The sequence below is a fragment of the Musca autumnalis genome, unplaced genomic scaffold (assembly GCF_047663935.1).
Source record: "Musca autumnalis isolate F117 unplaced genomic scaffold, ASM4766393v1 scaffold_2, whole genome shotgun sequence".
NCBI classification, from domain to species: Eukaryota; Metazoa; Arthropoda; class Insecta; order Diptera; family Muscidae; genus Musca; species Musca autumnalis.
The window spans coordinates 201279194-201307096 of NW_027411755.1; the positions used below are offsets into that span (position 1 = coordinate 201279194).

Below are 27903 nucleotides of genomic sequence, written 5' to 3' on the forward strand. Positions count from 1 at the left end.
AAAGAAATTCGCAGTAGCCCAGTGGTAAAAATTGTGAATTGTTGAATCATGGGAAGAAAATCGTTGTTAACAAATATACATCATTTGAGCAGATAATCTGTAGCCAACTATTCCTAAATAAATTCATTACCTTAGATTGGACATTCATTGACAAAATATTTTTAAAAAATCCACGCCCTTGGATGAGAAAATCCTTGAGAAAATATTTTTAAAAAATCATCGCCTTTGTATGAGAAAATGTTCTTAAAAGGTCTACGCCCTTGTATAAGAAAATACTTGAGACAATTTTATTAAAAAATCCACGCCCTTGGATGAGAAAATCCAGACAAAATATTCTTAAAAAATCCACACCATTGGATGAGAAAATCCTTGAGAAAATATTCTTAAAAAATCCACGCCCATGGGTGAGAAAAATCCTTGATAAAATATTCTTTAAAAACCCACGACCTTGCATGAGAAAATCCTTGAGAAAATTTTATTAAAAAATCCACGACCTTGAATAGGAAAATCCTTGAGAAAATATTCTTAAAAAATCCACGCTCTGGGATGAGAAAATCCTTGAGAAAATATTCTTAAAAAATCCACGTTTGAGATGCCCATTGAAAAATATTCTAAAAAAATATTTTTCAATGACCATCTCAAACGTGGATTTTTTAAAAAATATTTTTCAAGGGCCACATCTCAAACGTGGATTTTTTAAAAAATATTTTTCAAGGGCCACATCTCAAACGTGGATTTTTTAAAAAATATTTTTCAAGGGCCACATCTCAAACGTGGATTTTTTAAAAAATATTTTTCAAGGGCCACATCTCAAACGTGGATTTTTTAAAAAATATTTTTCAAGGGCCACATCTCAAACGTGGATTTTTTAAAAAATATTTTTCAAGGGCCACATCTCAAACGTGGATTTTTTAAAAAATATTTTTCAAGGGCCACATCTCAAACGTGGATTTTTTAAAAAATATTTTTCAAGGGCCACATCTCAAACGTGGATTTTTTAAAAAATATTTTTCAAGGGCCACATCTCAAACGTGGATTTTTTAAAAAATATTTTTCAAGGGCCACATCTCAAACGTGGATTTTTTAAAAAATATTTTTCAAGGGCCACATCTCAAACGTGGATTTTTTAAAAAATATTTTTCAAGGGCCACATCTCAAACGTGGATTTTTTAAAAAATATTTTTCAAGGGCCACATCTCAAACGTGGATTTTTAAAAAAATATTTTTCAAGGGCCACATCTCAAACGTGGATTTTTTAAAAAATATTTTTCAAGGGCCACATCTCAAACGTGGATTTTTTAAAAAATATTTTTCAAGGGCCACATCTCAAACGTGGATTTTTAAAAAAATATTTTTCAAGGGCCACATCTCAAACGTGGATTTTTTAAAAAATATTTTTCAAGGGCCACATCTCAAACGTGGATTTTTAAAAAAATATTTTTCAAGGGCCACATCTAAAACGTGGATTTTTTAAAAAATATTTTTCAAGGGCCACATCTCAAACGTGGATTTTTTAAAAAATATTTTTCAAGGGCCACATCTGAAACGTGGATTTTTTAAAAAATATTTTTCAAGGGCCACATCTCAAACGTGGATTTTTTTAAAAATATTTTTCAACGGCCACATCTCAAACGTGGATTTTTTAAAAAATATTTTTCAAGGGCCACATCTCAAACGTGGATTTTTTAAAAAATATTTTTCAAGGGCCACATCTCAAACGTGGATTTTTTAAAAAATATTTTTCAAGGGCCACATCTCAAACGTGGATTTTTTAAAAAATATTTTTCAAGGGCCACATCTCAAACGTGGATTTTTTAAAAAATATTTTTCAAGGGCCACATCTCAAACGTGGATTTTTTAAAAAATAAATTTCAAGGGCCACATATCAAACGTGGATTTTTTAAAAAATAAATTTCAAGGGCCACATATCAAACGTGGATTTATAAAAAAATATTTTTCAATAACCTTCTCAAACGTGGATATTTTGCTGTAATGTTAAATGTCCCAGCTTCGGTTGGAGGCATTTCAACAAAAGTGACCAACTTAAAAGAAGACCTTCTGAGCTTTAAAGATATATTGTCGGCCTAGTCCAGACTACAGCCTTTGCTTGTTTCTTCTTCTCTATGTTACCACTGGGTTTGTTTTCAAAACAATGTCTTTTGTCAGTCTTAAATGTAACGAATTATTTTGTTTTGCCATTCGCTGTCGGTATGTATGTCGAATTGAGTTACGTTCGCAGACAATAACCACCGAAAGGCAAAGATAATTTGATTTTCTGCCAAGGAAACCAAAAATGGGGAAATACTCAAAGCGCTCAACGCACTTACAAAGCCGCCTATTATTGTAATAGTTGGTATTTGGTAGGTAGGTGGGTAGTAATATAATTGAGGTTAAACATAAGAGTATGGAACAAGGTCTATTCTTAAACTTAAATCAAAATAGTGTAATAAAAATTACTAAGACCAGACTTACATTACGACAATTGTCAGTTTGACGGTGAATTGTCAGTTTGACGGTGAGAAAGAGTATTGTAAAGGGTTCCCATGCGCCGCAAAAAAACTGCTTTATGTAAATGTGCCTAATGTAAAAGTTTATTGTCAAAAATAACCTTATTGGCAGACCTGATATTCACTTTGATAAGGATTATTGAAAATATATAGAAATAAATTTAGCTTACAAGGAAGATTTACTTTTCACCAGAGCTCCGAATACTCGCTCGAATTCCACTCGCGAGTAAAACTCTTCTCGAATTCGAGCAAGTTGAAAAGGGCAACTTGCCTTCTCCTCATCACCAAACAAAAACTTACACCACTCCCAAACAAACTTGGCCCAACCCCTCCAAATAATTGCACACAAAAAATTACAACCTCCCAAATTTTCACTTGCGTGTAAATCAGAGCTCTGCTTTTCTCTGATTAACTGAAGTTATTTTTTTAACAATCGAAGATACTATTAGAAAATCGAGTGCTTTCAAAATCCCCATTTTGTCGTATTTCATGAATAAGGTTATGCATTATTGGAATTGTCCTAAGCTTTAGTGATTAGTCAGTTACTTCCAACGCCTAACACTAGACATAATTTTGTCGGCTTTATACCACCCTCGTGATAAAAAAATTCCATGTAACTCTGTAATTTCAGGTAATTTCAACTAAGGTTTTATTTCTTCCTTTGTATTTTCCCCTTATTTAACAATTTTACAACAAACAACTATTTTTAAACATGCAACATGTTGCATACCTCTTTACAGTACGTACATAATTATGATAATAATCATCTTCATCATCATCAACATTATTATTACATACTATACCCTCTTTTACATAGTATGTATTCTCGTAGTAACTTATTTCTATTACAAATGCCTGATGGCATTCTTCTTTTGATGTGAAGCATTCAAGAAAATACAATCGCAAAAAGCAAGGTATTTATGCAAAGTGGATTTACTGCCGACTGCCTGTAGGCTGGCCGGTTACTTGTCAGCCACTGCCTGCCTAACTGCTGACTATCTAGTGTAATCAGTTTTGGCCTCTATTTTAATTTCATATTCTTAAAAAAATAGCTATGCAATTTGATTAAGTAATGTAGTGAATGAATGAAGAAGACTTCGGATGGTGTATCCGACAAGGTATGAAGCAATTTTACTATTCTCCAGATTGCCCAGATTTTACAGATATTGTTAGGTAACGTAAAAATGGGCCCCAGAGTCTACTAAAATGGCAAAAACTATTTTTAAAGATGACGTTTGGATTAGAGACAGAGACGCGTGACACGATCGTGACACTAAACAACAAATAAAGTGTGTAGTATTTAGTCGTTGTTTAGTGTCACGATCGTGACACGCGCCCTTCTCTAGTCCATACGTCATCTGTAAAAGTAGTTTGTTGCCTTTCAGTAGTGCAATAATGTGGCTCACTTTGCAGTTACCGACAACAATCGGTAAAATCGAAATTTTTATAAATTCGTTTAGAAGTGTTTGAACCAACAACCTTTCCAAGTGCTTGCTGTAGAGTATACAAAAGTCCCCTCTATCTATGCCAATTTCCCAACATCTTTCTCATTTCCAAACATGTTTTCCCAAAGAAATTTTGTTCGTCACAAGAAGGAATGTTGTTAAGTCAGTCAGTAATTTTGTTAGTTTGTCTCCTTGCATTATCATAATCTGCCTGCATGCCTGTCTGTCTACCCCGATGAGCAGTGTTCGCTGGTCCCACAGTGTAAATGTGCGATTTTTATTTAAGTGGCTTTTTAGGTCTCCACACACAGTAGACACATTTTTCTTTGCTTTTTCTTTTGTTGTTGTTGCTGCCACTATTATTAATATTGTAATAACACACTAAAAAAGGAACATAGAAAATAAATAAGTATCACACACATACATACACACATGCGTATGTGCATCATGCTCATGTTTATGTTGCATTATTGTGTTATTTTATAATATATTTGCGGTTCCGAGCGAGACTATGGCGGCATAGCTTTTTGTATTGGATGTTGCTAAACAACAACATAATTATTATTACATATTGTTGTTTTTTGTTGCCTTTGATGTTGTAACTGTAACATGTTTTCCCACTCCAGCAAAATAAAAACAACTAAAAACCAGAAGCATTTTTCCATTGGCCATTTTTGAATAATGGAAAAACTATTTCATTGAGAACTGAAGATGGGACAACATGCATTCAGAGGTGTGTGTGTGTGTGAGTGTGCGCGTACAGTGGTTTCAATACCAATGAACGAAACAAGTAGAAGTTTGAGCGGCAATATGTCCCGGAATACTTGCTCCGAGCTCTTAAGATCCGTGCTGGAATATAGAAAAACCCAGTATCATGAATCTGTTTCGTTTGCCAGTTCCGCATCCACCATATGTCAACTTCGGTGAGATGTAATGGATGTAAAGAAAGACTGCACTTCAGAAGCTGCTCACTTCAGAAGCTGCTCAGGTTTTAGTCGCCTTAAGGACTGCTGCTATAGTAGTTACTTTGCTGTCTGCTGCGCCCGTGAATCTGTCAGCGTGCCTCCAACTTCGTCGTCGGAGTACGAGACAACTTCGCCGTCTCTCCAACAACAACAAACGTAGCATCTAACACCCCAAGTTGTTGCTCAGCCCCCAAAAATGCGTCATTCCTGCAATGGTTACAACGTTTTGCGGAAGGATCGTACAAGAAGTGGAGGAGGAGGCCTTGCCTTCTTTATACATCAGTGTGTCCAGTACAGACCCGTTACGCTTGAGCTTGACTCTAATTACCCATACATGGAATGCATGGGGGTAGCAGTAAAGTGTGGGCTGCTGAATGTGTACGTACCGCTAATAAATAGATGTGCCCTGCGTTATATGACCGACATTAGTTCGCTTTTGAAGGGCAATAACAGTCTGGTGCTAGGGGATTCAATGCTTAGCATGAGCTATGGCACTCCGTCTTAGGCAATGAACAGAGGTGTACAGCGCTGGACGAGTAAATTGATAGCTTCACGTTTGGCACGATAAATGAAGACGCTTCTACGCACAATTGTGACACCCGGTCTGATAAATGACGTATCCTGGCAACCTGTCATTTGTCTTGGCTCAGACCATCGTCTCCGTAAACAGGCCATCCGAAAAGCTGGAATGGCTGATTGACAAGGGCTCATATTATTTACAAATAACCGCTTGAGAGAGCTGTCCACGCCCTCATATCATCGGATATGTGAGAGACATTATCACTGTTGTGGCTAGACCACCAGAAGCAATGCGACATTGGTACAGGATGAAGTAAATTATGGGCAACGGTTAAATCACTCTCGAATCCGGGAATGAAGGATGATAGAACGGTTGTTACTTTTAACGTGGTAACAGAGTGATAGGTCCAAGAGGAGGTGTTCTACGCATTGTACCAGATGCCTGGAAAGTTGGCAGGGTGGTTCCGCTACTGAAGCCAGGCAAGGATGCCAGCAAAGGTGAATACTACAGGACGATCTCCATTTCTTTTCCTCATGATACGAAGCAGATTCCCAGTTGCCCTACAACAGCATGGATTCCGGAAAATGAATAGCACAACGCCATATCCACACATATCAGTCGAGGACTGAACCAAAGCAGACCGTACGACCGAACAGTTATGGTTAGCACTTGACCTATGGACAGCTTTCGATACAATCAACCATGCCGAGTTTTTCAAGGATACAGAGAAGACGTGTTTGAAACGACTACATGTGTGTGGACACCAGTTATTTGTAAAATTCAGATATAAGATCACGTAAAGGCAAACAGAGAGTTCCCCAAGGCGAGATGATCTCTCCGGAACTCTTAAACCTCTACATTTCCACACCCTGGCATAGAGATCGTAATGTATGCGGATGATTGTACGATCTTGGCGTCGGGTCCTATCGTCGACAACATATGTGATAGGTTAACTGTCTACATAGCTGACTTATTGCCGTTCTTCCATCTGAGGAATACGTTCTCCCCCTGGACGGCTCAAATGTGGCTTCTCCTGAACATATTGGTCGATGGTGTCGTGATGCCGACCACTAACTATCGTAAGATATTGTGTATAACGTCCGATAGCATGTTTAAGTCGTTCTCGCAAGCCATGGTCAGTTGCTACAAGCTGGCCTTTTAGCACTTGGTGTGCTGACAAAGAACCCTTCTTGCCTTCTTATGATGTAATAGGACAGTCTGTAGTAAGCTATGCGCCGCCAGTGTGGTATGCAAATGTAAGTGCTTACTTACTTACTTAGCTGGCCCATTACAGAACATTTGTTCCATAGACCGAACTAAGGAAAGATCTCCATTTCTCTCTGTCTATTGCTTCGCTTTCTGGAATACCGCGCCTTGTCATCTCTTCTTCCACTTGCTTGCGCCATCTATTCTTTGGCCTGCCAATTCTGCGTGCACCGCCATGTGGCTCGAATTTATACGCCTTTTTAGCGGGTTCATCATCGTTCATTCTTATGATATGGCCTAGCCAACGCAATCACTGTATCTCGATACGTTTATCTATACTGATGTCGTTGTATAGCAGATACAGCTCGTGGTTCATGCGACGTCGATATTCACCGTCTACGCAGATTTGTCCGTGGATCTTTCGAATAAATTTTCTCTCAAACACACCAAGCACTGCCTTATCTGCTTGCGCAAGTACCCAGGGTTCGGAACCATACATCACCACGGGTAGTATCAGTGTTTTGTAAAGCGTTATTTTTGTTTGACGAGTTGGGGCTTTGTTTTTAAAGTGCTTACTTAGGCCAAAGTAGCATCTGTTGGCCAAAACAATTCTTCTTTTTATTTCACAACAGATGTCGTTTGTTGTGTTTAAGGTGGTGCCGAGGTATACGAAATGTTAGGGCTACGTAGTGGAAAAATATTCAAACCTAGCAGAATGCCGCCCTGAAGACTGCAACAGAGTATCTCCTCATGACACGAGTGGACCATCTTCATGAGGATACGACAATTTTATCGGTACGTCAACACAACAAGATGTCGTCGATGCAGTACCTGCTTGGGGGTTAGCGCCGTGAGCATCCCTGTCACGATTTAGTGAACAGGCTTCCCGCACTCAGGCACGTCAGGAGAGATCTCTATGATCTGGAGAGAGAGAGAGAGAGGTAGAAGGGTATAAACGAGAACATCTAGATTAAGAAGCCTATCAGACTGGCTTGAATATCGTTGCGCTGGCCTTACATAGGTACTCGTCGTAAACGGAGACCATCTCCTATCCATCGCAGCAGAACAACGCCAGTTGCCAAAGCAAACACAAGTGGTTTTAGTCCAGTTAAGATCCGGGGGATGCGGCCGTCTCAATTCATATTGGGAACGAATTGATGACACGATTTACCATTTTTTTAGCTGCCCAACTTACTCCACTCAACTGTCTCCTGATTCTTTATGCACGCAGCCAGTCCAGGTTGCAACATTTTTTAAAGTAGATACAGAGGAACCGTATTTGCGTTGCCACAACAACACACAGCACCTCGTTAATCATATCTACTCAACTTACTCCAGTAGCTTTGTGGTTACAACCCATCGAAGCAGCCACATTGCTGGTACTGGAAGTGTGCGCAAGTTCTTAAGTTAACTACGAAAATGCTATTTTTTAATTAAGGATCTCTCATGTTCATGAAGAGCTCCATAACTCCTTTTATCGTGATAAGGTGAGGGTATTTAGCAACCAGAATTTACTCCAGCCATAACTGAAAAGTTTTACCAAAGTCTTCTTTTTCTAAAGAGGTCCATTCATTTTCATTTCGATCCAAGACAATGTCGCAAAGTGACATCTGAATTAGAGATGAGTGCGTGTCACGATCGTGACACTAAACAACAACAACAACAACACGATCGTGACACGAGCCCATCTCTAATCTGAACAAACCATTTTTTTTGCTCAAAAATTTTTATTTTCTTTTTCTGTCAGTTGATAAATTAATTAGTCTTAACGCTACTATTTTCCTCGGTAAATGACATGATACATTATATTGACTTTTTGCTATCCAAATTTTCCATTTTCTTTTTCTGCTATCTACAACAAAATATTTTCCAACGACGCATAGCCAACACGATATTACAAACTTAGCAGTGGGAAGTCAGTACCATGATCAGTTGTCACCAAACAATTAAATTGTCAAATTATTGTGACAACCCACTCAAGCGCTAATAAGTGCGATTAGGCATTAACAAATAAACAACACGACAACAACAACCGCAGAAAAAACACACAAAATGACAAAATATTCATTTCCCATTGTCATATCCATTGCTCCACACATATTGCTAAATTTAGTTGGCTGTTCTCTCTCAATCAAAGTTTTGTTTTTCTACGGGACCAATGGCCTCAAAAGAAAATGTTTCAAAAGACACTCGAAGAAAAAATTTTTAGGAAAGGCTGTTGGGATTTTTTGTATTGCGAAATAAGGGATTTAAAAGTTGATGTTGGCCTACTTAAGATTAGTGAGATGTCGTATTAGGAAAATACTTTAAAAGCAGTCACTGCAAGTTTGTTAATAAACTATATTTAAAATATTTTAAATATATTTAAAAGCGTTTGTTCTATATTGTGCAAACACGGAACTATAGACATTCTTATAGTACGTTTATATATAACCGGATTTAACAAACCCACTGGGTTTCAAATGTCAATTCCTTTGCGTATACATCAAATAAATCCTCATTAAGAAGGTTAACCCTGCAAAAGGCTATAATATAAACATGACCTTATAATCGTTGGGTAATATGTACTGGGTTTTCTCAGCCTATACGACAGTTATTTAAATTTCATACTATAGGCCCCTGGTTCCGGTGGTTTTGGGTTTTGAAAACATTTTACCCGCAACGAAAATTTGTTTAAATAATTATTTCAATCATATAAACTTTGGAATCAGCGTATTTATATAAAATTTCTTCGAGTGTATATCATAAAATACTGTATAAATAAATGAACAACAATAACATGTAGTATGTATTATGATATTTGATCTAATGCTTAGTTCGCTATTATTTAATACTTGCCTGCAGTTAATTGTGGGAACATTTTCATGAAAAGCAAAACGTAGCACAACAATGCCGACGTAGACGATATCAAATTTACGCTGATATTTAGTTTGACATTTAATTGTCAAAAGATACACAAGAAAATGACACCTTTCTTAAGACTAGTAGAGCGATGGTAGTATTTTTAGGCGTTTACTTAAAAACTCGATGGAATTATTGGCATGTTTGTGTGTTCCCTAGGAAGAAATCTGATATTTCGAATGAGGGTCACGAATGGACTGTACGATAGATAGATGATCCAAAGAGATTTTTGGAAATTCCAAAAAAAAAAATAGAACATAAAGTACTAAGAGGCGGAGTTGGGCCAATCTAGTTCAATTGAACTATCTACTTCAAAGTACTAAATTTGTTACGATTTCGCATTGATAGAAATGATAATACAATTCGGAAATTTAGTACGAGGGGCACTAGAAAACCTTCTAGCCAAGGCAACACGCTGTGTCGCCAGGCGTCATTTGACATTTTTTGGAGAGTTTAACGGCCTGTTTCTGTATGTCGAAACGAAAACGTGTGCGAATAAAACACGCCAAAACTTTTGTGTGTTTTTGAAATTTGTTTTTAAGCAAAAGCAATGGTAAAAATATTTCGAAAACTAAAGTTTGGTCGTGTTTCATTCGCACACATTTTCGTTTCGACATACAGAAACAGGCTGTAAAGGTGAGAACACAGTCAACTCGTAGCTTAATTTTTCTGCTTAGCTTATTTCTTCACTAGGCCGCTTATTTCTTGCTATCATACATCGAAGCGTAAAATTCATGGGCACTATAAACATAATTATTTCAATATATCAAATTAAATTCAACTTTTTAATATGAATTATTCGTAAATAATTAGTACCGAACATAAAAATTATAGCCAAATTATATTTTTCAGATTGAACACGTGTTTATATCAAATTGAATGTCGAAACGGAATGTCAAAAATGAAGCCAGGCGAAGAATTCAAAAGTTCAACAATTTTCAACTTTGCGGCCTGAAGCCTCGCTTCATTGTAGTATGTCCTATTGAAAACAGTACAATTTCATTTTTGCGCTTTGAAGCGAGGCTGAAAAAATAAGCAACAAAAATCCATTGTGTTCTCACCTTAAGAGTCTTTAGCCTAAGCGTACTCAGAACAGTTTGACATACGACCTTGTGTTGCGTTGTTTACAGTGCACAGTGGCAAATTTTACGAAAAACCTAGCCAAAACTCGACAACTGTATGGATTTAGACCTAACCTTGGGTGCTTATGTCGCCGGTTTCATTTTTCATATTTTTTAACCCTCACACGGTCATTAAAGGGGTCCTTTCGGTCCCTTCTCCTATAAAACGTGATCGTATCAGATCAAAATATTCTACAAATTTGTTCGCTATCAGTTTCTACTATAGTTCCTAGAATACACCAAAACTCTATATCTCACCTAAACTCCAGAAATATACAAAAAATTGAAAACACGTTCTTCGTTCTTCATGAGAGTATTGGCAAAATTGTCATACAAAACATCATTTTAGAAGAATAACATCAAAGACAAAAAATTTCTCCGCTAAATTTCACTATAAGTCACCATAGAAATGAAATCTCTATTTTCATTATATACCGAGGAAATATCGGTATCAATTTTGCCAAAAAAAAACCAGGAAACTAAAATAAGGGTGCAAACGTCTACCATTTCTACAGTTTTGGAAATATTTAAGATTACTTGGAATCCTTGCACTTTAGGCGTATGGTATCTTTGGCAACTTTACTAACAAGAATGCGAGAAATATTTTTAAAAAAAAAAATAACTCTCGTGGCCAGGTTTTTGGGAAATTTGGCCACTGTGCAATGAAACAACTGGTACCATTGTAATAGGGGCCTTGAGCGCAACCTGTTGCAAGAAAAATCAAAACTATCCGAGAGGAGGTCCTAACCTGCACTTTTCTGAAATTTGGTGTGGGAGGTATACGAAGGAGTTGACATATCGCTCATTAACTCAAATTGTGGCATAACTCAAAAAATGCGTTTTCTGAGTTAGCAATTTCTAATTTTCTACGACTTCTACTTTATCTTGTGTCAAATTATCATGATCATATCTCTAAAACTCAACGAGTTACAGCACATTTACTACAGGTTTGGCATAATTGAACAAAAAAGTTTTTTGCGTTTATGAAGCACTAAAACACTTCAAATCATGCTTGATCTAACACAGAAATTTAGAACTGATATTTGGCTAGGTGTTTTCAAAATATGGTCCAAGTAGTTGTTTTTTTTTTTTGTTGTGTAATTTCAATCGCCAACTTAAAATGCGTTTTTCTCGAAACTTGATTTTTTGAAATGTGTCCCTCTTTTGTAAATGAGCGATATATATTCCATATTCTAACCGGATCTGTGTATAGTAGAAATATTACGTTCCTTCGAGAGTTATCGTGCCAATAATTTTTGCGAAAAATTCGGAAATTTTGTGGGAGGAGAACTCGAGGGAGTGGACCGATATGGCCTATCTTCGAACTTAAACTAAGTTTGGATAAAATATTACGAAAGCCAAATTTTGGACTAAATCGGTTAATCCGTTCGAGATTATCGTGCGCTCCAGAGAGACGGGCATTGCTAAATCCACTCCTAATTGCCTGAAACGGATTTCGTCCAAACATACTTGGGGTCTAAACCATTATTTCGATGAGGCAAATTTTGCTTTTGTATATTAGGCTTATTATTATTATTTTTTATACCCTCAGCATTTATGCTAACGAGGGTATATACACTTTCATACGGGCAAAATGTGCCTTTTCGAAATAATGGTTTAGACCCCAAGTATGTTTGGACGAAATCCGTTTCAGACAATTTGGAGTTGTCGGTTGTCGGACCGTCTGTCTGTCTGGCTGGAGCGCACGATAACTCTCGAACGGATCAACCGATTCGGTCTAAAATCTGGCTTTCCTAATATTTTGTCCAAACTTAGTTTAAGTTCGAAGATGGGTTATATCGGTTCACTCCTTCCGGTACCGCCCCCACAAAAGTTCGAAAATGTTCGGAAAATTTGTGCACACGATAACTCTTAAAAGGAATAACCAATTTGTTTCATACTTCGTGAAATTTCTACCAGACTTAGATTAGGTTCCAATATGGACTCAATCGGCCCACTCCTTCGGGTACCTCCCACACAACATTTCGGATAAGTTCAGTTTAGGACCTGCTCTCGAATCGCTTCGATTTTTGTTGCAACAACTTGTATTCACTTCCCCCATACGACGCACAGTGTCCGATTTTCCAAAAAAACCTGGCCAAAAATCGAAAAAAAATTAGCAATTTAAACTAAAAAGGGTCAGATATTGTTTATAGGATCATAGTGCGTGTAGTTATGAAAAAATATATACATTTCTTGTGTAATAAGTGGTTATAAAGGCAGGTCGAAGTGACCCTATTTGGAATATTTTTTTCTTTTCAATATTTAAGTTGTTTATAAATCTATGATAATATGCAAAATAAACAACGGTTATTAAATATTTTCTTTTTGTAATTGTAATGAAAGGTATGTGAAACGTATTTAAGATGTTCAGTGTCGCCAATGAATTGCGCGTTCTTTAATAATTGATGTCCGTACTTGTTAATTTTTTTCAAGATCAATTTTCACAATAAATTATGAAAATAGTTGTGAGTAAGATCGAGTTGGGCCGTGTAATTTACCATTTCATAAAAAAGGAAGGGTTTTTTACCAATTTCCATCGAAACATCCTGCACATATTTGCACTTTTTGTTTTTATGTGATATTTTGTCTTGCAGGTATGTACAGATTTTCTTTCATTCAGAATGTCAGAATATAGTATAGAGTCACTTTCTGGCGTTTGGGTATAATTTGGAGTTTTGGTATATTCTAAGACCTATAGTAAAATTTTATGGCGAACGAATTTCTGGAATATTTTGGTCTGATCCGATCACATTTTATATGCGATTTTAAAGATTTGTGGAAAAAGGGACCAAAAGGACCCATTTTATGACTCGCACGAGGGTTAATTTTTTTAAGAAAAATATTCCTTGCATTCTTGTCAGTATAGTTACCAAAGACATTATCCACCTAAAGTACAAGGAATCCAAGTGATCTTAACTCAAATATTTCCAAAACTGTAGAAATGGTGGAAGCTTGCAACCCTATTTTAGTTTCTTGGTTTTTTTGCAAAATTGAACCGATATTTTCTTGGTATGTAATGCAAATAGAGATTTCTTTTCTTTGGTAACTTATAGTGAAATTTAGCAGAGAACATTTTTGTCTTTGACGGCATTCTTCTTGTATGACAATTTTGCCAAAACTCACATGAAGTACGCCCTTAGCCCTAAAATGTGTTTATAATTTTGCATATTTCTGGAGTTTAGGTAAGGTATAGAGTTTTGGTGTATCTAGGACCGATAGTAAAAATTGATGGCGAACAAATTTGTAGAATATTTTGATCCGATAAGATCACATTTTATAGGAGGAGGGACCAAAAGACCCCTTTAATGACCGCCTGAGGGTTAAATAATATCAAAAATGTAATCAGCGGCCGGAAAAACATAAGAACCAAAGGTTAGGTCAAAATCTGTTGACGGTACAAGTTTAATCAGGGGCAAGTCCATACTTCCTATGACACCTTGTGTAGTGGTTGGAGCGCAAGATAACTCTCGAACAGATCTGTCGATTCCGTCCTTTGGCCTTCGTAATATTGTATCAAAACATAGTTTAAATTCGAAGATGGGCTATATCGGTCCACTCCTTTAGGTACCTCCCCCACAAAATTTGAAAAATGTTCGGAAAAATTTTGCGCACGATAACTCTTGAAGAGAGTGACCGATGTAATCCATAATTTGCACATCCCAATATATCTACCAGATATAGATCAGGTTCAGGTTTGTCTACTCCTTCTGGTACCTTCCACACAAAATTGCGGATAAGTTCACTTTAAGACCTGCTCTCTAATCATTTTGATTTTTGTCGAAACGATTTGCATTCGCTACCTCCATTACGACGGTAAAAGTTTTTTCAGGGGCAAGTCCATATTTCTTGGGAAAACAGCCCAAAATGTGTAAAAATCCCTATGTCACTATATGTGGCGGTCGGAGAGCACGTCAACTCTCGAAGTGTTCAACAGATTTGGTCTAACATTTGGTCTTCGTCATATTATATCCAAACTTAGTTTCATGGGCAATACCAGTCCTCAACATTCGGTACTTCTACCCAATATTTAAAAAATATCACTAAAATGCTAGGATGATATCACTTGAATGGGGCAACCAATTTGGTCCAAACTTTGGATCTCCTAATATTTTATCAAAATTTAGTTTAACTTCTAAAATAGCCCATATTGGTCCGCCCTAAGGGTACCTGCCGTACAAAGTTCAACATTTGTGTCTTAGTGCAGTCAATTCCTAATCCACATTTTTATCGGCAAGTTCAAATGTCCAAAAAGGGCCACAAAATTCTGAAGAGACCTTAAATACATTCGATCTGTCCGGAGGTGAAAGTTTCGCTTCACATTGGCTGAGGGTATATATATGTCGGCAAAGCCGACTGACACTTTTGTACTTCTTTTTTACAACTTTAGGACCATTTTTTGAGGAAGTATGGACTTGCCCCTGAAAAAACTTGTACTGTCGTAATGGGGACAGCGAATACAAGTGGATAAAACAAAAATCACAGCGATTTGAGACCAGTTCTTAAACTACACTTTTCGAAATTTTGTGTGGGAGGTACCCGAAGGAGTGCACCGATATTCCATATTCGAACTTTATCTAAGATTTGCAGAAATATTATGATGTGCAAAGTATGGACCTAATCGGTTACTGGCTTCGAGAGTTATCGTGCACACCATTTAAATGAAAAGTTTTGAACTTTTGTGGGGCAGGTACATAAGGAAGTGGAGCGATATGGTTCATCTTCGAACTTAAACTAAGTTTGGACAAAATATTACGAAGGCAAAATTTTGGAGAAAATCGGTTGGTCAATTCATATTCTCAAGCCACTAGACATGGTGAGGTTTTTTAAACCTAACGGCCCATCCTCTCAGGAAATAAATATAGCAAATACATATAAGTTCTTACAACAAAAATCAAAGCGATTCGAGAGCAGGTCCTAAACTGAACTTTTTCGAAATTTTATGTGGGAGGTACCCAAAGGAGTGGAGCGACAGAGTCCATATTGGAACCTCATCTATGTGTGGTATAAATTTCTCGCTTTCTCTCCTCAAGAGTTGTAGTGAGCACAATTTTTCCTAACATTTTTGAACTTTTGTGGGGGAGGTACCTTAAGGTGTGGACCGATATGGTACTTTGAAGAAGCTAAGTTTGGACAATATATTACGAAGACGAAATTTTGGACCAAATCAGTTCATCGATTCGAGAGTTATCGTGTGTTTCAGACAGATAGACGGGTACTGCTAAATCCACTCCAAATTGTCTGAAACGGATTTCGTCTAAACATACTTGGGGCCTAAAACCATTTGGAACACATTTTGCGCGTATGAATGTGTATATTGGGGTTATGGCTTTTTGGAATTTCTTCTCAAAAATGATTTCCTGTAGAGGGAATGAATGACTATTAATGACAAAAATAAAGTTTATTCAATTTAAGTACTAAAAAGGTCACGCACAAACCACTTTAATTTTTTTTAAATACTATGAAATGAACAAAATTTTTTCTCAAAAAAGTAACAAGAAATACTTGAAGTAACAAGAATACACGAATGAATTATATTATTGACTATAATAACTTTTATTCCATTTAAATATTGAAAAAGGTCCCGCACAAATCACTTCTAATTGATATGAAATATGAAAAATAAATTATATATGATAAAAAATGAAATATATATAATAATATGATGTGTGGCCCCAAAGCTTATTTTCAGTTATATATCTGTTTATACCAGAGCTCCGATTTACTCGCGAGTGAAAATTTGGGGGGAGGTGGTAATTTTTTTGGGTGCAATATTTTTGGTGGTTGTGGGGCAAGTTTATTTGGGGGTGGGATAAGTTTTTGTTTGGTGTCGGGAAGGGGCAAGTTTCCCCCTGAACTTGCTCGAATTCGAGAAGAATTTCACTTGCGAGTGGAATTCGAGCGAGTATTCGGAGCTCTGGCTTATAGTGACTTCAAAATTTTGTCAAAAAAGCTCATATAAAAAAATTTCCAAATAACTTTGTGTGTGAGCTTTTTTCGAATCACCTTATAATTAAGATTTTATCTAATCTTAGGTAAAAACTCATCAAAATATGATACAGGGATATGAGGTTGTAAAAAAGTCATAACCCTAGTGTATATACCCTCGTTAGAATAAATGCTGAGGGTATAAAATTGGTTTGGATTACCGACTATAGCGATATCTCCATTGTTTGAGCACTTGCGCCAACCTACTTTGATACTTTCATTATCAGAATGGCAGATGATCTAACATCTGTAGAGATGGAACATTGGAGCCGGAACAATTGAACTGTGGACAACGAGAGTGACTTACTCTCGAAGCCTGAAAAGAAGAAAGATAGGGTCTCAGTCACGTTTGGCGGCGTTATGCTGACTGATCCGAAAAGGTGCATAACGGTAGTGACCGAACGAAGATAATTATACTACATCACATTGGATATCTTCCTGCCGAGGAGAAATCAGCACTATTTTGCGGATAAAGACGATGTTGTGGTCATTTGGTTGATTCTCCCGACTCTTGCTCATTCTTACAAGTTAAGTTTCTTGAAAACTAATGTTGATAATCTTCTCACAATCCACGGCAGAGCATTCTTTTAAACATCATCAAAGAAATATAACATTTTAAGGAAACATGAAATATGTAACCACAGTTTTTGTGATCTGATCTATGCGATGGGAACTTTCACAAGCTAAACTCCATTGTTTTAAACCAATTATTATGGAAAATTTGCCAACCCGTTTTGAGGTTAATATTATAATTTAACAATAATTATGCAACACATATCTTGTCGAAGTAGTAAATTTACACATGATCATGTTTTTGTTGCTTTTTTCATTTTGCAAAAGGAGGCGGAGATTTTGTTGCACATTTTCCTACCTGAGATACCGAGTACATAGTGTCAGTTAGTCAATCATTAAGTCAACAACTTTCCGCGTTCATTGTTATACAGCATTTGACTCAACACACATGTCTTGTGTTATGATTTTCATTTCAAACGGTGGTTATTCAAAGGCTGTTGGAAGTCTTCATTATTCAAAGTTAACACAATCATCCGATTTGCCATGGTGGGTAACATCGTAATTAAAATAATGTTTAACATATCATAGCCAGGGAGTAGGAATGACGTTTTAAGAACATATTGTCAATGAGAAACAACTCTAAAAAAAAATATTTATAGATCTTCAAAAACTTTTCTTCAAAACCAAACGTTGTTGACTCTGTTAATCCTTCAAAAACTACATTTAAATATTTTCCGTTGTTGACTTCAAATATTCTAGAAATATTTATAAAAAAAAATCATCGTTGAAGGCTCCAAAAGTCCTTCACTATTCACTATTGATGACACTAATAGTCGATAGATGAAAGGCACTCATTGGAGGATCAAACATTAGCTAGAATCACAATCTTGTAGCAACAAAGATGTGTACCGTATTAAACATACCGAATAAAGCACGAACGAGAGAGGGGCTCGTGTCACGATCGTGACACTAAACAACAAAACTAAGAAAATAAGCAACTAAGCGATTTAATGGCGACTAGGTACTAAACACTTTAATTGTTGTTTAGTGTCACGATCGTGACACGCTCCCCTCTGACACAACACGGAAAAAAGAACATCGCAATATTTTCACAAAAAATTCCCAAAAAATATCCCTCCTTTATTGACATCCCTACTATAGCGCACTACTTCTGACTAACTGTGTGGCCACTGCTGTTGTTACTGACATGCTTTTCATCATTGTTGTTGTTGCCGTTGCTGTTTTACTGTAAATCTGCATAACAATTAGTAACACTGAGGTATTTAACAACAGCGGACGACAACAATGGCAATCTCCTCAACTTTGCGGCAGCTTGTGGTTGCTGTTCCTGATTGCAAGTTGTAAATATGGTTTCAATGGTGTTCGTTCTCTCATATTGTTGAGTTTGCCTGCAGCCTATGACGTGTTCTCTGCTGCAAATTTCATTTGCATAAAAAATATAATTTAAAGATAATTCTATTCTTGTTTTTCGTTCTTGTTATTATAACCGTTGATGGGCTGAGAAAATGCATGGAATTTTATGTGAAAACATGTGAAACATGACATCTTGCAACAAATTTTTTGTGTAGAAGGATGAGGTTCTGGAGTTCTAAAACAATTAAACTGGGTATCAACATTTTGAAAATATTAGATATTTTTATACCCTCCACACATCGAAGTATTCGTCGGAGACCCTATAAATTGTATATATTTTTGATCAGCTTAAAATTCTAAAGGTATGGTCACATTACGTAAATATTTGCTCCAGCGACCGGCAATGAGCAAGTGAGCATAAATGCCAATGCATTATTTACGCTCACTTGCTCTCAGTAAGCGCACTCTGCCGGTCGCTGGAGTAAATATTTACCTAATGTGACCTTACCTTAACTCGATATAACGATGTCCGTCTGTCCCTGCGTCCTTCTTTGAAACAAGATACAGCTCGCAATTTTTAGGATAGAGCTTTATAATTTGATGTAGAATCTTTGGTATTGAAAATGGAGTATATCGGCTTAGAGGTTGTGTCCACAATATCCCACCGAAATGGCTGGAATTAGGTACTCAGTCTTGGGGGGTGTAAAACTTTGCACTTGAAATTTGTCGGTATAGGTCCACGTCTTCAAATAGTCCCCATAAAACGGTACATCCCAATTATGGGTATTTTGGCTATTTCAAACACGTGATCCAATCGAAATGCCAACAAGGTGCAAAACACTTTCGGTAAAGGTCCATGTTTTCAGTAGAACTGAGTTTGAAAATTTTAAAGTTTAAGTACCATCATTCAATTATTTTCAATTTCAATTATTTTTATGGTGGAGGATATAACAGTTCGGATCGTGCGAACTTAACGCCGTTTTTACTTGTTTAATCATCTTTCGTTGTACAATAATTAATAATATCATGGCCCAGCCTCATAGCTGTACTAAAGCGCCCTTTCATTAGGTCTGATAAGGTTATTAAGAATATACTAACTATCAGTCATAAGTATAAGCCACCACCTCAGTCCTCCAATACCATGACGGGGGGTTCTATGACTCGGAGACATCTTCGAACAGGGACCGTCACTCCAAACAATTATGTGTTTGTCTTTGGTCCGCGCCGAAATAGAATAAAAACACGGGCCATGGATATTTTAGAGGAATTCAACGTCAAAGTTATAGTATTTAGCATCAAAATATAAGTGTTTTTGAGTTTTCCATATGTTCTAACTATTTAACAGGTAAACAAGTGTCATATCGCTGTAAACAGGGCTACTAGGAGTATCTTCGGTAAAAATTTCCACAGAATTCTCGCACAGACCCCTAACCGCAAGTTTTGCCTTTTTAGGGCGAAGGCCATTATTTGTGAGGTTTTTAATTAATTTAATTAATCGAGCTACATGACCTAAGGAGAATTACATTTGAAAAATTGATATCTAGCGAAGTCCTAAACACACATCAACCGCTATGCGACGATCGTTTCGTTAACGATGTTGTTGTTGCTAGACAATTTTCGCCATTTGGAGCTCCTATTTATACATGCAAAATTGCAAATTTGCATTTGTGAATTTCAAATTGAAGCTTTTTATTTCCAAAGACGACTAATTTGTCCCCTTCTATTCTAGAAATTAATTTTTCAATATTACATCATATTACAGCCGATAGCTTTTTTCCATTGTAGACTGCAGTATGTCTTTCACATCGAAAGACTTAATTGCATTGTGGTTCAGAACGCTAAACGTCAGCAACATTGTCTGTTAGTTGGCGACGACCCAGGGTCGATTCCCAGCCGGGATCAGCTGAATTTTTTTTATACCCTCCACCATAGTATGGAGGGTATATTAAGTTTGTCATTCCGTTTGTAACACATCGAACTAATCATTTGCGACCCTATAAAGTATATATATATTCTTGATCAGGGTAAAATTCTAAGACGATCTAGCCATGTCCGTCTGTCCGTCCGTCCGTCTGATGTAATCACTCTAGCGTCCGTAATAATTGAGATAGAGTGCTGAAATTTTGCACTCGAGGGTCTTTTTTCCATAGGCAGGTCAAGTTCGAAGATGGGCTATATCGGTCCACTCTTTGGTATAGCCCCCATATAACGGTACCTCCGGATTTGAGCTATTTTGGCATTCTTCGCCACATTTGCAGACTGAATTAGCTATAATTTGGCACTTAGGGTTCCTAGTGATCAACAAACTTATATCTCAAAGGATATGGGCATAGGTCCATGTTTTGGTATGGCCCCCTTATAACCGTACCTCCCGATTTTCGGTATTTTGAGCATTTTAGTTACAATTTTTAACCGAACTAGTTGTAATTTGACATTTGAGGTTCTCAATGATCACGAAACATCGTCAACATAGGTCCATGTTTTGGTATAGCCCCCATATATCGGTACCTCCCGATTTTCGGTATTTTGAGAATTTTAGCTACAATTTTTAACCGAACTAGCTGCATTTGACGTTTAAGGTTCTCAGTGGTCATGAAACATCTCCACCAAACATCGTCAACATAGGTCCTTGTTTTGGTATAGCCCCCATATAACGGTACCTCCCGATTTTCGGTATTTTGAGAATTTTAGCTACAGTTTTTAACCGAAATAGCTGTAATTTGACATTTGAAGTTCTCAGTGGTCATAAAACATCTCCAACGAAACATCGTCAACCTAGTTCCATGTTTTGGTATAGCCCCCATATAACGGTATCTCCCGATTTTCGGTATTTTGAGTATTTTAGCTGTAATTTTTAACCGAACTAGCTGTAATTATCGGTATTTTGAGAATTTTAACTACAATTTTTTCTATTCAAAAATAATCGTCAATATAGGTTCATGTTTTGGTATATCCCCCCGTATAACTGTACCTCCCGATTTTCGGGAATTCTTAGTGGTCACGAAATTTCTTCACTGAAATTCGTCAACATGAGTCCATTTTGAGGGTCTACATTGTTTTGATGAAACTGTCCTCAATTCGACTCTTGAAGTTCCCTGCAGCTATAAAACTTTTCCGCAAAAAAATTTAAAGATAGGTTGACTCTTTGATATAGCCCCGTAGGTGGTACCTTTGACCAAGCTGAACACATTTTTTAGATTAGATTAGATAACACTGTGGAATAAAATGGAGGTGAAAGTCTGGGGTACGGAAAATTCCTCTTGGGGAAGAAATGCCTTGGTGATTATATTATGAACCCCGAAGGACAGATCCGCCGTGAGTCGAACTTCCACGTTATGGCGTGATAAATTTTTTTAGAGACCCTGTGGGCCAGGAATTAGGGTTATATCTTTGTTCACTGTTGCTTAAGTGCTCTACAAAAACAACAAACAAAGATATAATGCTAATTCATGATGGCTTACAGGGTCTCTTGCAAAAACTTCATCACGCCATAACGCGGAAGTTCGACTCACGGCGCATCTGTCCTTAGGGGTTTTTAATATACACACACCAAGGGCTTTCATTTCCAAAAGATATTATCTCTGCCCCCAATATTTGTGTTCACAGTGTAATTTAAGCAATAGTGGGAGGCAGTAGGAGTCTATCCATTGTCGAAAAATTGTTCCACCTAAAATTGTGAAAGGACCCTAATTATTCCATTTTAATTACGACTATTTTATGGTGGAGGGTATAAAAAGTTCGGCCCGGCCCACAGTGGATCCACCCATTGGCCAAAAATAAAAAAATGAATGTCAAAATTTTGGTACAACATCTGGCAACTCTGAAAGCTATGACATGGACCTTTTTAAAAATATATTAATTTTTGTTTCATTCGAACGAGATCTTCTAAAGAATAGCTTCAAAAGTCGGAACATTTGACTAATATTTTTTGTTGTGAGTACAACCCATATTTTAAGTGCAAGTAAATATATTCAAAATATCGCGAAACTAATATGTATTGCTAAATATTATAGTGGATTTTGAAGGGGGGAGGTAATAGTTTAATTTTCATTAAAAAATAGTGTTTTAGCGTATTGTGGAATTCTAGTTAGCTGCATATTTTCTTAGTGTATTTTGTAATGCCACTTCGACCATATACTTAAATTTGACCTAAGGTTTTAGTTATGATGCCCACCAGTGCCCACCTCGGGAATAATTTTCCAAAGTAGCTCAAGGGCTTAAGATTATTCAGTATTAAAATCAGCTGCCATCTCGTGCCAGACTATAAACGGTGGGCCGCTGCCTACAGCTGGCCCAGAATAGGGTTTCTATGGATATATTAGCGTATAATTCTGTTATCTGACCACGTACATTAAAATAATTGGTATCAGTGGCAAGATTAAGAAATCTTCTTCCAAATTTGTCTTACGTTGGCGGTACGTGCCTTCCAGGAAGAACTCTATAAGATCTATATTAAAAATTTTACCAATTTTTAGACAAAAATGTTGATTTTTTTAATCCGCTAAATTGGTTCGATTTTACGTTGTTTTGGAGATTGTTTTGTTTCCCCAAGCCTATTTTTGCATCATAAGATAATCGGGACCCTTGTTCATGTCATTTTGCATTAACAGCATAAAACAATTCCTACAGTATACCCCCTCCAGAGGGGAAAGGGGGGAGAATGTTACGCTCGTGGTTTCTTAAAACATTCTTCGCAGCAGCACAAAGCTGTAACCAGCGCATTAGCTTGATATTTACACGGGAAATATTTTTGGCCACTTTCTCCATACAAGTGGATCCACCGTGCGGCCGAACTTAACGACTTTTTACTTGTTTCTAACTAAATTTATCATCATATCATTACATACATATATCATTTTATATCATATATAATTTTATTTCATATATCATATCAATTAAAAGTGGTTTGTGCGGGACCTTTTTCAATATTCAAATGGTATAAAAGTTGTTGTAGTCAATATTAGGCCAAAGGTCATTCATTCGTAAAACAGGAGATAATTTTTTTTATTTTTTTTTCTGGACAAATTTATTCTAGTAACCACTTGCAATTCTTCTTCTTCCTGAAATCAATCAATCATCTGTTTTTAATTATTCGTTGATTTAAGGTAGAATTAGACGTGACATAACCATAAAGCCATAAGGCCATATCAATCAGCTGATTCAACCAATTCTATGGAAATCACTGTATTCGATTAGTAGTAACATATTATAATGCCATAGCCCTAACCATAAGAAACCAATTGGCTTTTGGTTTTTTATGGTTATGGCGTTTTGGCTATGTCACGTCTAATTCTACCTTTATGTTTGTGAAGATTAAAGATAATTTTATTTTGGAAATAGCAAGCCTAATTGTATTGTTTTTGGAGAAGAAATTTGCAAAGTGAAAAAATTCCTTTTTTGGGTCATTTTCTTTTTTATTTTTATTAAAATACAAAATTTTAGCTTGCTTTGGTTCCTTTAAGGGCGGGAAAATTGTTCTGTTTTGGCAAGTCAGCTGGTTGCTTGCAGATTTTTGCTGAGAAGGTGTTTTCTTACAAAAGAGAATAAAAACTCCTTACTCTCTAAGAGAGTTCTTGCTGGAAAAGTAACCAGACAGACCACGCACGTTTCGCCTTGACTTGCCAGCTAAAACTTCGACATACATCTGTAGGCGGGAGGGGTTCTTCAAAACATCCTCTACAAAAGAACAAACATTTTTAATTCTTCAATTGATAGCAGGCCTTTATAGTTCTTCTGCTTACGCATGATCAGCCTCAAACGCCAATAATCTGTTGCTACTTTTTCAATTTTATTACTTCTTTTTCATTTCTTCACAAGAAACATTCTTTATAGCAAACCTGTTGAAAATATTTCTTCCATGACTCATTTATTTATTCATTATTTTTTTTTCATCGAATCGAATGATTCCCAAGTTTTGTTCCTCCCAAAAGTGGCAAATAAAAGGAAAAAAGATTCCTTACTTTATTTTGTTAATCTTTAAATGGTTTGGTTTTTAAGGAATGTGAGAGTGATTATTTGAATGGCTGGAGTTGGAGTTGGCAGTGACTCCCTGATTGACCACAATTGTTTATGCTGTGACTCATGTTTATTCCCTGGTAAATGCGTGTCGTGCCATTCAATGTTTTTAACTCTGCTTGCTTTCTTATCCCAGTCGCCTTCGTCACCGCTGTCTCTTTGTCTTTTGGCCACAAGACCACTTGTGTGACATGCGTCTGTTTTATGTCTTGGATTAATGTTGTCGTTAAAATGTCGTTTGACAGATATCGGGTATTAGTCATAGATGGAGTGACAAGACGCCAACGCGCCGGGATTTCTAAATTGTAAATAGACAAAATGTTTATTGCTATTGTTGGGATAAATATTATGGTTTATTGTTGTCAGATGATGAGGAAATTAGAATGGATGAGAGTGGACTTGGAGACGTTAATGTTACATGATGTGACCACTTGGTGATTTTAGAATATTGTTATGAAATAGAGAGAAAAGTCGTGACGTAGACTGCATGAAACAGGTTTTAGGTCAAATGCCTAACAAATGGGCATTTCATGGGGGGTTGATGTTCCCCCTGGCTACACCGCTAAGCTCTAGCGTTTATGAAAGCATACAATGCCCTCCATATCTGTCTTATACCATAATTACCAGTCTTTGCCTTCACTTATTGCCTTCATCAATCAATCATTCGATTAATTAAGTTTGCTTGCCTCCTCTCCCTCCATCCCTCGCAAATATCGAACAAAATTTTAATTAAATTTATTTCCTCTTTTAATTTCAGTTGAAACACACATTGAAGTGGACATAAATCAGCATCAAGCAGCCGCCCACCCACACACTCAAAAGTATCTCCGGAAGACTTTTTTTCAGCAACAATAACAACGCCAACTTCATATTCGGACTAGCAATAAGAAGAAGAACAACAACACAAGCAAACCCAACATTACCAAGAACAACAACTTATCTAGTTGTTGCCAAATCTTCCTCCTAGACTAGAGACTCTAAAACAACAACACCAACCACCACAAAACCATACCAAAGATGCAGTGCAGTCTTGAACAAATGAACGACACTGAACGTTCACCAAATCGGACAAATCTACGAGTGAACTTCAATGAAAAGGGCTCCGAAGTCAAAGAGCGTCGCGAAAAGTTCCTCACCGCCAAATATGGTTCACATCAGATGAGTTTGATACGCAAACGTTTGGCCGTGGAGATGTGGCTGTACGATGAATTGCAGAAATTGTTTGATCCGCCGGTAAGTTTTGTTTTTTCATTCTTTTTTTCTCCTACAAATGTAGAAAACTCTTGAAATGCTACGGCGACATTGTTCTTGTCGTCCATCCATCTGCTGTTTATTTGTTAACTTTAACTTTTGTTATGGTTAATTTTTTCGTAGAGTTGTTTTTTTATTTCTTTTGTTTTGTTTTCATTTTCTTTTATTTGTTTCAATTTCATAATTGTTTGTTGTTTTTTCCGCAAATTTGTTTGCCAATGATTAATAATTGTTTATTGTGTTTTTTTGTTTCTTTCTTTGCATTTATTTTCTTGCCTTCAGACCGAAGCCATTGATGTGGATATTGATGAGATTTTAGATATGGATACCGATGATATAAGAAGATCTCATTTAATAGTAAGTATACAAGTTTTAGAAGAAAAATAGGTGTAAATATATGTCATGGTTCCCATCTTGCAACCAATGCGGAATGCATTCCAACGCTTCCATTGATTTATATTAGACGACCGAGTAAAATTAGGGAGTTAATAATTATCCATCCACAAAATTACCAAAAATAGGCGCAACCTCAGATTGCAACAACTGGAGAGGAATCATGTTGTTGTCCACACCACTCAAAGATTTCTGTCAGATTATAATCGACCGAATTTCGAACAAAATCGAACCCACCCTTCGCAAGCAAGAAGCCGGATTCTTACTTACTTACTTAGCTGACCCATTACAGAACATTTCTTCCATAGGCCGAACTAAGAAAATATCTCCAATTCTCTCTATTTGTTGCTTCGCACTCTGGAATACCGCGCCTTTTCATCTCTTCATCCACTTGTTTGCGCCATCTATTCCTTGGCCTGCCAATTCTGCTTGTACCGGCAAGCGGTTCGTATTTATACGCCTGCTTAGCGGGTTCATCTTATGATATGGCCTAGCCAAAGCAATCGCTGCATCTCGATACGCTTATCTATCCTGATGTCGTTGTATAACAGATACAGCTCGTGGTTCATGCAACGTCGATATTCAACCTCGACGCCGATTGGTCCATAGATCTTTCGAAGAATTTTTCTCTCAAACACACAAGGCAGGGGTCTTGTCTGCTTGCGCAAGTACCCAGGCTTCGGAACCATGCATCAGCACGGGTAGTATCAGTATTTTGTAAAGCGTTGTTTTTGTTTGACGAGATATGGCTTTGTTTTTAAACTGCTTACTTAAACCAAAGTAGCATCTATTGGCCAATACAAGTTAGAGCATACAGTCTTGTCTCCTTTCTTGTGGACGGGGCACAGGATACTCAGGTTCCAATCGTTGGGTACTCGTTCTTCCTGCCAGATGGTGCTTACTAGCGTGTCGCCTCCGGTTTTGAACAGCTCGGCTGGTAAGCCTTCGGCTCCTGCTGCCTTATTATTCTTCAGCCGATTTATTGCTGTCTTTACCTCATCTTGGCTGGGCGGTATACATTCAATACCATCTTCTGGGATTGGGATTCTGAAAAGAGGGACCAAGATAAATCCTGGACTTTGCCATGTTAAAGCCGGTCAGGACCGTTCCTTGGTATCTTTCATGCCCTACGTCACCCAGATCACAATATTCACGTCTTTCACGTCTCCGTATAATTATACATCCTAATAATATTACATATAGTCTTCGTCGACTTCGAAAAAGCTTTTGACCGCTTAAATCACCAGAAAATATGATAAGCTCTTCTCCGTAAAGGTGAACCCAATAAAATGGTACACCTGTACACCTGCCATCTTGACACCAGGGCAATCGACGATGTAACCAGCTTTACATACCTTGGAAGCCAAATAACACCAGATTAGCCAGATTAGCTAAAGGTGCCTTTGCTAAACTGCGGAAAATATGGTGCTCCCGACAGTTATCAAATTCGACAAAAAATCGTATATTCAACTCGAACTTAAAATCCATGCTTTTATACGGATGTGAAATTTGGCTAGTATCCATCAGAGGGTCAAATAAATTACAATGCTCTGTGAAACGCTGCTTAAGGCATATCTTACATATATGGTGGCCTGATAATTTGATCTCAAATTCCGAATTACATAAAAGATGCAACCAAAACCCAATCGAAAAAGAAATGGCTAATAAAAAATGGAGATGTATTGGACACACGCTGCGTAAATC

At 37.0% G+C, this 27903-nt stretch overlaps 1 protein-coding gene across 2 annotated transcripts in view; it reads left to right on the forward strand.

Moving 5' to 3' along the window:
• The window catches only part of LOC141395140 (protein phosphatase 1 regulatory subunit 14B), a 143695-nt gene that overhangs the window by 111376 nt on the left and 4416 nt on the right, over window positions 1-27903 (forward strand). For both annotated transcript variants that reach the window (XM_073970618.1, XM_073970620.1), the window contains 2 exons: window positions 25313-25788; window positions 26089-26163. In XM_073970618.1, the coding sequence (XP_073826719.1) occupies window positions 25573-25788; window positions 26089-26163 (291 nt within the window). In that variant the 5' untranslated portion in view covers window positions 25313-25572. The remainder of the gene's footprint in view (window positions 1-25312; window positions 25789-26088; window positions 26164-27903) is intronic.